This window comes from Athene cunicularia, assembly GCF_003259725.1.
Source record: "Athene cunicularia isolate RWA chromosome 23 unlocalized genomic scaffold, athCun1 chr23_part1, whole genome shotgun sequence".
NCBI classification, from domain to species: domain Eukaryota; kingdom Metazoa; phylum Chordata; class Aves; order Strigiformes; family Strigidae; genus Athene; species Athene cunicularia.
In genome coordinates, this window is record NW_020799130.1 from 5954740 (window position 1) to 5964036 (window position 9297).

General features: G+C 55.7%; 1 protein-coding gene across 1 annotated transcript in view; it reads left to right on the forward strand.

The window, feature by feature from the left end:
- The first annotated feature begins 2204 nt into the window (after positions 1 to 2204).
- THEMIS2 (thymocyte selection associated family member 2) overlaps positions 2205 to 9297 on the forward strand; it is an 8011-nt gene continuing 918 nt past the window's right edge. Inside the window, exons 1-4 of the mRNA XM_026863245.1 lie at positions 2205 to 2303; positions 8363 to 8500; positions 8600 to 8800; positions 9172 to 9297. Coding sequence (XP_026719046.1) covers positions 2210 to 2303; positions 8363 to 8500; positions 8600 to 8800; positions 9172 to 9297 — 559 coding nt within the window. The 5' untranslated portion in view covers positions 2205 to 2209. The remainder of the gene's footprint in view (positions 2304 to 8362; positions 8501 to 8599; positions 8801 to 9171) is intronic.

A 9297-nucleotide genomic window follows, 5' to 3' on the forward strand; every position in this document is an offset into this window, starting at 1 on the left:
TTCCAGAGCAGTACATCTGTTCATCTCCTGACTGGGCTCTGCCTGAGAGCAGCAAAACACCCCTGGAGGGACAAGCTCTGCAGGTTTGGGAGCTTCTGTTATACTATATTGAGAGTTTCCTGACCACCCAGGGTTAGTCTGGTCCTGCCCTTCAGGGATCTTGACAGTGTTTGATACATAAAATACAATTCTTCCACCCAGCTATTGGTACAAAGGATATTTCTCCCAGGCACTGTGTCCCTTTCCTATTTCATGATGATCAAGCTGATGGCATGTAAACTTCTGCTGCTTGGGCTCTTCCACCCACTTCAACTTCATTCCTCTAGTTCTGCAGGGGTTTGTGTGCTGCTGCCCAGCTGTAAATTGTGCAACGTCCCATCAGCACAGACACAACCTCTGCCAACCTGCCTGCGGGGCCAGCCTGTGCTGCTGGGAACAGCCCCCAGAGGAGGCTGGTACGTAGCAGTTCCCACATCTTTTCCCTTATATCCTCAGTCTTAAATATGCAACCCCACCCCCGTTCTCTTGCTGGGAAGGGGGCAAACCGTGTGTTGGACTGAGAGCAGATCGTGGCTCTCGGGTCAAGGGAAGCTGTCTCTGTTGCCTGCCTGTGCTGGGATAGCAGGCCCAGTGCTGAACGCCGAGTTCAAGAAGAGAGATGTGGGAGAGGGACCTCCAAAGGGCAACCGAGATGGTCATGGGGCTGGGCACACAACCTACAAGGAGTGTTTATGGGAGCGGGCTGGTTTTGTCTGAAGAGGGGAAGGACAATCTCATAGCAGCCCGCAACCACTTGAAGAACAGTTTTGCTGACAGTGGAGTCAAACTTTTCGCAGCAATGGCAGACAAGAGAGGGCCAACGGCCACATACAGTGTCAGAGATGCAAGGCTGAGCATTAGGAAAATCTCTGGGAGGGTGGTGCAGCCCTTTGACAGATCATCAGAGAGTGGAAGGTCCCTCTCTTGTTGGTTGTCAAGACCTTGACACATCTGACTTGGCCGGGTGCCGAGGATAGTCCAGCTCCAAGTGCCAGTTTGGCCTGAAGTCCTCCAGACATCCCTGCTGCTGACCCCGGCTGGGCTCTGTGCGGCAGAGAGGGGAGTCAGTGGCATGCTGGAATTGCTGGGGCAGGGGCACTCTCTGTCCCTCAGATTGCTTCATCCTGTGCTGACTAACAGGAAACATTCGCATTAACACAGCTGACTTCCACAGCTGGAGTCAAAGCAGAAAGACCTCTTTTTCTGCATCATCTACTTAAAATACCATTCTTCAAGGTTCATTTCTACATTAAGTCCCATCCCGCTCCTAGCCTGCAGCTTTGGTTTTATTCATAGGGCAAATGAATGGAAAGTCCTTACAAAGATGCAGCTCAGCAGCAGCTCTCCGAACGGCCATTTCCAGCCTGACAGCCTGTGGGGTTGGCAGCCACGGGGACTGTGCTCAGCTGCTTGGGCGAAGGATGGGCCCATCTGTGGGAGAGTGGGGCAGGTGCTGCTGCCTGTCCTGGAGGCGTGGGCATTTGGCTCTGCCTTTCCTGGGCTGATGGTGCTGTGGTGACACAGTCCGGACCCATTGACTCCCCCTCTCCTCCGCACACTGAACACGCCAGGACACGATGCATGGGGTGTTTGTGCCAGGGGCATGTGGGCTCTGAATGCCCAGAGCTGAGCAGTGTGTTTGTAAGGGGTGAGGGCTCTCTGGACACAGCCCCTCACTTTCTCTGGCGTGGGCCACCGAGCCCTGCCCTCAGCTCCACAGCACCATCATTCTGTCTGGTCCAAGATGCAGAGGCACAGGGCAGGCTGGCACGCAGGAGATGGTGATGGGACAGCCTGCGTGGGACAGGCTGGAACATCAGCCTGAGCGGGACAGGCTGGAGCATCAGCCCAGCCAGTACAGCACCATGGCAGAGCTGGGGCATCCTTGCCTTCACCCACCTTCAGCACCAGCAGCACCACCAGGACCAGGACTGGGGTACAACAAGCCATGATGGGTGATGGGGGCAGGAAGAGGCTTGTCCCAGCAGTGCATCGATCAGTCTGTGCAGGCTGGAGAGCTGCCAGCAGTGTGGGTCTATGTCCAGGGAGGGAAATTACCACTGCTAGAAGCAGAAGCAAAAGGCAGGCAGAAGTGAAAGCAGAGCTCAGAGACTCTCACCACACAGTTCCCCTCTCTGCAGAGTGTCCCAGAGTACCCAGCAGCATGGCCATGGACCCCCTGTCCCTCCAGGAATACATCTGCTCCCTGGACCCTGCCACCCTGCCCCGCATCATCAGGATTTACTCTGGTGTCTACTTCCAAGGTGAGTAATTGGTTCCTCCAAAGGGTGCCCAGGGCTGTGCCACCTCCCCCTGCCACTGCAGCCCGGGCTGCCTCTCCCACCCTGAAGACAGCCGGTCCCCTGCCACCGGGTGCCTGCGCCCAGGGAGAGACACTGGTGCCCGAGGCACAGCTTCCTGCGGAAAACCTTCTACATCCAAGTGCACTCAGTCATGCTGCTAGGAAAGTGGTGGGGCGCCAAAAACCATCCAAGCTGGTCCTGCACTTCATGCACAACTCTCGTCCTGGGCAGTGAACTACTAAGTGGGTCTGGCAGGGATGGAGCCACACGCTCCGTGGCTGGGGGAAGGTGGGATGGCATCACCCCTGGCCCCAGCGCAAGGAGTCCAGCGAGGGCACACAGAGCAGCCTGGTCTGACCTCTCTGCTCCCTCCTGGACTCTGTCCCCGGAGACATCTTACATCAAGGAGAAGCCTTCACCAACACAGCTTCCTCAGCTGGTGGCAATGTTGGTAATGAAATGGAACCAGAAATTAGCAAGTGCTTTTGCTTGATTTCCAGGGCTCACAGAAGTATTGGGAATGCACAGCAGGATCCTGGTAACACCACTGTGGCAATGACCATCAAGACTTTTATAGCATCTGTTTAGGTTACACTGGCTTTTGAAGAGCAGGAGAAGTGGTTGGGCTGCTTCTCCTCAGCTCAGCTGGGGTGAATGTTTAGCATTCCCAAAGACTTCTGGTGGCCTTAATCACATCTTAATGTTACTAAACAAGTAAAGATGCTGCCGTTCCAACAGCAGCAGTTAATTTGTTTAGCAGTTGCTGGTAGGCTGAGGGAGCTTCTTTACATAGCAAGGGGGTTGTCATGAGTTCATCCCAGTGAGGGTAGAAGTTTGGGGCTGCACAACAGGTTTAGTAGCAGCTCAGTGAACACAGAGATTTAAGAGCAGAAGGAGGCACTGCTTGTGTTGAAGGGTATCGTGATGTGGTAGTGTAACCTGAGGAGCTCCTGCTCCAGGAAAGGCTCCAGCTCCAGGAAGGGTACATGTACCTCAGGCCTTTTGCAGAGTGATCAAGCACCGAATCTTTCCTGCTGCATTTCTCATCTGAGTTACATCGGTTCACCCTCCAGCTGTTCCTGTTCTCTTCTGTGCTGCTTTTCTCCCTGTTACAACCCCTCCACAGTTACCAGCACTGAAAGCTTTCCAGAACATGGGCTGTACAAGCTTCCAGGTATTCCTGATTCCTTAGAAATAAGCATCAGTCCAACAAATTCCCCTCAGCCAGTGTCCTGGTTGTGTGTTCCCTTGGCTGCTGGTGAACAGTGCTGGATGTTGCAGACAGATCAGAGGGCCCTGGGGATGAATCGGTGTTGCACCCTGCACATGTGCCATCTGCATTGATGATACTTCTTAAACACTTCTGGATTTCCTGCCATTACTGAAGATCTTACTGTTTCTGTCTTTTTCTTAGCAAAAGGTTGCAGAGAACTGAGGATGAGTCTCTTTAACCAAGTAAGAAGCGATAGGCCCAGAGGGAATGGCCTCAAGCTGCCCAGGGCAGGGTCAGGCTGGCTCTGAGGAAGGATTTCTGTGCAGAAGGGGCTGTTGGGGTTGGAATGGGCTGCCCAGGGCAGGGGGGGAGTCCCCGGGATCCCTGGAGGGGTTGAAGAGTCGGGCTGAGCCAGCGCTGAGGGATCTGGGGGAGTTGGGAACTGTCAGGGTGAGGTTCATGGTTGGGCTGGAGGAGCTTCGAGGTCTTTTCCAACTGAGGCAATTCTGTGATTCTGTGAAAAATTTGGGTGGGTCCCCAAGATGTTAAACAAAACTGCTGCTGGTCTTGGCCCCTTCTCAGGCTCCTCTCCCATCTGCACACTCCTCACCTCCTCTACGTTCTCGATTCTGCTTTGTGTTGCAAAACTGCCCTGGCTTGGTGCTGTGGTGGAGCTGAGGAGCGCTTGGAGGTCCTGCACAGGACATCCACAGCCACGCGTGCCTGTGTGTCTTGTGCCAGCTGAGGGGGCCAGCCGTCTCGTGTGTGTGGAGTTAACCAAGTCTCTGCACCCAGCATGTGAAGCATCTCTGTGCTCTGGGCAGCGCAGCCTGGCTCTGTGTTTCCTCCCTCTTCAGACCATGCTCTTGATGCTGTTCCCGGGGCACAGTGTGACAGGGCACAGGGGTGCTAGAGGAGGGGAACTGGGGCTTACACAACAGGCAATACTTTATATAACTTCCTGGCTTTCATCCACCTCCCCCTGTCCAACACTCTTGGTTTCTTTTTTCACATTTATTTCCACTATTTAGTTCCCCCCGCTCCTGGGGGACAGGCACTCTCCCAGCCAGTCCCACCCACTGTTCCCACCTGTGCTCCACAGGCGAGCGATGGTCAGTGGTCTGGCCGTGCCTGCAGCAGTGTCCATCCCTCCACAGCTCGGGTGGCAATATCCATCCCATCTCTCGTGGCATATCCAGCCTTGGCTCCATCTGTCCTGCACAGACCCGCCAGGGCAGCTGTGTGTGCCCGGGCCCTAAACCAACATCTTCTTCCCCTCATAGCCAGTGGCACCAGCTCACCCCAAGCACTGGGTTAATCTGTGCCAGCCCCACCTCTGCCCGCTGCTGAGCCCACAGACCAGCTCTACCCCTCCCCGAAGAGCTCCTTCCCCTGCACTCTCCACCCCCATCTCACGGCCCCCTTCTGCAGTCCCAGGGGTTGGTGCTCCCCATGGACCCCCACAGCCACAGGGACTGGGGTTCCCTCAGGGACATCCCTGCACCCATGAATGCCAGGACATCCGGGCTTGGCTTACATCCCAGAAAGGACAAGCCTGTGGCCAGGGGACCTCATGGGACCTCATGGGGACTGCCCTGGGGACCTCATCACAGCTGGCCAAGCAGAGGGACCCCCACTATGTAGCTGGTATTTGCTAATGGCACATACCATGACTGCCTGTGATGGGAATCCCCAAATCACTGAGATTGTCAGGGGCCTCCAGAGATCATCCAGGCCAACCCCCAGCTCAAGCAGGGCCAGCAGGAACTGGTTGCTCAGGACTTTGTCCAGCTGGGGTTTGAGTATCTCCAGTGATGGAGATTCCACAGCCTCTCTGGGCAACCCGTCCCAGTGCTTGACCATCATCACAGTAAAAAAAATGTTTTCTTAGGTTCAGAGGAAGTTTTGTGTGTTTCAGCGTGTGCCCCTGGCTTCTTGTCTTGTCAGTGGGCACCACTGCGAAGAGCCTGGCTCTGTTCTCTTTGTACCCTCAGGTATTTATAGACATTAATGAGGTCCCCCTGAGCCTTCTCTTTTCCAGGGTGAACATTCCAGCTCTCTCAGCCTCTTCTTAGGAGAGACCTGCTCTAGTGCTTTAATCACCCTTGTGGCCCTTTGTTGGACTCTCTCCAGTGTGTCCATGTCCCTCTTGCACTGGGGAGCCCAGTGCCGAGCAGAGGGGAAGGATCACCTCCCCCAACCTGCTGGCAGCGCGTTGCCTAATGCAGCCCAGGACAGACCCCGTTACCTTTGCAGCAAGGGCGTGTTGCTGCTCACGTTCAGGCTGGTGGCCACCAGGACCCCCAGGTTGTTTTCCACCAAGCTGCTTTCCAGCCAGGCGGCCCCCAGCACGTGCTGGTGCCTGGGGTTGTTCCTCCCCAGGGGCAGGACTTTGCACTTCTCCTTGCAGAACGGCATGAGGTTCCTGTCAGCCCATTCCTCCAGCCTGCCAGGGTCCCTCTGGATGGCAGCACCACCCTCCGGCCTACCAGCCTCTCTTCACAGTTTTGTGTCATATGAAAACTTGCGGAGGGTGCACTCTGCCCTGCTGCCCAGATCATAAAGAAGTTAAACAGGATTGGACCCAGTATTGGTCCCTGGAGCACACTGCTAGTAACTGGCCTCCAACTCGACTTTGTGCCCTTGATCCACCCTCTGGGCCCAGCTATTCCGACTGGTTTCAGTCCACCTCAGCGTCTGTTCATCCCGTCCATTCTTCATTAGCTTCCCTATGAGGATGGGATGGGAGGTAGTACCAGAAACCTTACTGAAGGTAAACAACACCCACTGCTCTCCCCTTGTCCACCTAGCCACTCACCTCATTGTGGAAGGTGATCAGGTTGGATAAGCATGATCTCCCCTTTGTAAATCCATAATGAATAATCAAAATAACTTTTTCATACTTCTTGTGTCTCACAATGGTTCCCAGAATTAGGTGCTCCTTCACCTTTCCAGGGTTTGAGGGGAGCATGACTGCTTTGTAAGTCCCTCTCATTCCTGTCTTGAAAAATAGGAGTGACATTTGCTTTTTTTCCCCATCTTCAGAAACCTCTCTCGGTTGCCCATGACCTCTCAAAGATAATAGAGTCATCTATTCACAAAGTCATCCTTCATGGGTGCAACCCAAGTAGACCCCACGGACTTAAGTGTCTCCACTCTGTTTAGTGCTCCCTTACCTGGTCCTCCTCCACCAAGGGTAGGTCTTCCTTACTCCTAATTTTTTCCCCTGGTCTCAGGGGAAGTCATAGAATCACAGAATCATTCAGGCTGGAAGTCCAACCATCAACCCAACTCTACAAAGTTCTCCCTACCCCACATCCCCCACAGCTCATCCCAACGGCCCTTAAACCCCCCCAGGGATGGGGACTCCCCACTCCCTGGGCAGCCTGTTCCACTCTCGGACCACTCTTTCGGTGAAAAATCTTTTCCTCCTGCCCAGCCTGACCGTCCCCTGTGGCAGTTTCCAGCCGTTCCCTCTTGTCCTGTCCCTGATCCCCTGGGAGCAGAGCCCAGCCCCGGCCTCTCTGCAATGTCCTGTCAGGAGCTGCAGAGAGGGATGAGGGCTCCCCTCAGCCTCCTCCTCCTCACACTGAACACTCCCAGCTCCTTCCCTGGCTCCTCACAGGATTTATTCTCCAGCCCTTCCCCAGCCTCATTGCCCTCCTCTGCCCTCGCTCCAGCCCCTCGAGATCTCTCTGGGATTGAGGTGCCCAAACCTGGACCCAACCCTCCAGGTGTGGCCTCACCAGTGCAGAGCACAGGGGGACTGTCACCTCCCTGCTCCTGCTGGTCACACTATTTCTAATCCAAGCCAGGAGGCCCTTGGCTTTCTTGCCCACCCGGGCACACTGCTGGCTCGTGATCAGCTGCTTGTCAATGAGAACCCCCAGATCCTTCTCTTCCAGACAGCTCCAGCCACCCCTCCCCGAGCCTGTAGCCATGCAGGGGGTTGTTGTGGCCCAAGTGCAGGACCTGGCACTTGGCCTTGTTGAAGCTCATTCTGTTAACATTGGCCACCGATCCAATCTATCCAAGTCTCTCTGTAGAGCCTCCCTATCTTCATGCAGATCAACACTCCCACTTAACTTGGTGTCATCTGCGAATTTACTGATGATACACTCTGGGTCCTTATCAAGATCATCAATAGAGATGTTGAACAAAAATGGTCCCAACACTGAGCCCTGAGAGCTGTAAAGACTGAGGACAGAAAGGAATTGAGCACATCAGCTTTCACCACAGCCTTTGCCACCAGGTCCCCAGCCCCATTCAGCAGCAGACCCACATTTTCTCCAGTCCTTTTGCTATTGATGTAATTGTAGAGGCCTTTCTTGTTACCCTTCACATACTTCAACAAATTCAGATCCAGGTAGGGTTTGGCTTTCCTAACTCCATCCCTGTGTGCTCAGAGACCACGTCTCTGTGCTACTTCTGGGCCACCTGCCCCTGCTGCCACTGTTTGTGCAGTTCACACTTGGGAGAAGTTCACTCAGGAGCTCCCAAGTGCTGGACAAGAGCACCAACCACCTGCAGGTATTCTGAGGAAGCAGTGAAGGACTGCTTACAGAGGGTGGTGGGGCGCTGGAACAGGTTGCCTAGGGAGGTTGTGGATGCCCCATCACTGGAAGGGTTCAATGTCAGGTTCAGTGGGATGTGAAGCAACCTGATCTAGTGAAAGATATCTCTGTCCATGATGGAGGGGTTGGACTAGGTGGTTTTTTAAGGTCATTTCCAACCCAAAGCATTCTGTGTTTCACTGCGATGCTGGTAGAGGCATTTTCTTTGAGGAAATTCCCTCCTCACCCTGCAGGGTCTGTGTATGAGATCTCAGGCAACAAATGCTGCTTGTCAACGGGTGACCTGAAAGTCACGGCCGTGGTGCTGCAGAAGGTCGTTTGTGAGGACACAGAGACAGGGCAGACAACAGAGCTGCCACCAACGTTTAAGGGTGAGTGGGGCTGCCTTTCCCCAGCCCACACCCCATGGGTGCCCTCCTCCCCAGGGTGACCTTTGCAGACCTCATGGGCTCATCCTCATTGTCCCCCAGGTCTTTTCCAGCCTGCCCCAGCCCCAGGGCCACGCCTGACGCCGCGGGGACCCTTGCTGCAGGGCGGCAGGCAGCAGGGCCTGACGCTGCACCAGGTGCTGGGGCAGTGGGACAGGTGGCCCCAGCCCCTGCTGTGCCACGTCATCAGCCCCCGGGCCCTGCTTCTGCACCCCGTCTATGAGGTGCACGCGGTCATGCACTGTGAGTCCATGCGGGGCAGGCGGGGTGCTGCGGGGTCAGGGTGGGGTGCTGAGTGGTCAGGGTGGGGTGCTGAGTGGTTAGGACAGGGTGCTGAGCGGTCAGGACAGGGTGCCACCAGGTCAGGGCTGGGATGCCGCGGGCTTGGGGTTGCGGCACAGAGGGTGGGGGCCATGCAGCCAGGGCAGGGGTGCTCTGGGGTGGGGATGGGGGTGCTGCGGAGCTGGGACCACACACTAGTTTGGTGCTGGGACCCCAACACACACGGTGTGGGTGGCTGCAGCTGCGGGGAGGGGGAGATGAGGTGGGGGTCCTCTCACACATGGGGCCGGTGAGAGGCTGAGAATGGGGTCAGGGCAGCTCTGCCCCCCCAGTGCGTCGCGACGTGGTGAAGATCCTGTCCTCGCTGGAGGTGGACGTGGAAGATGTCACGGAGGAGGCGCAGCACATCCACTTCGCCCGGCCGCTGCTGCTGAGCGAGGTGCTGGCGATGGAGGAGG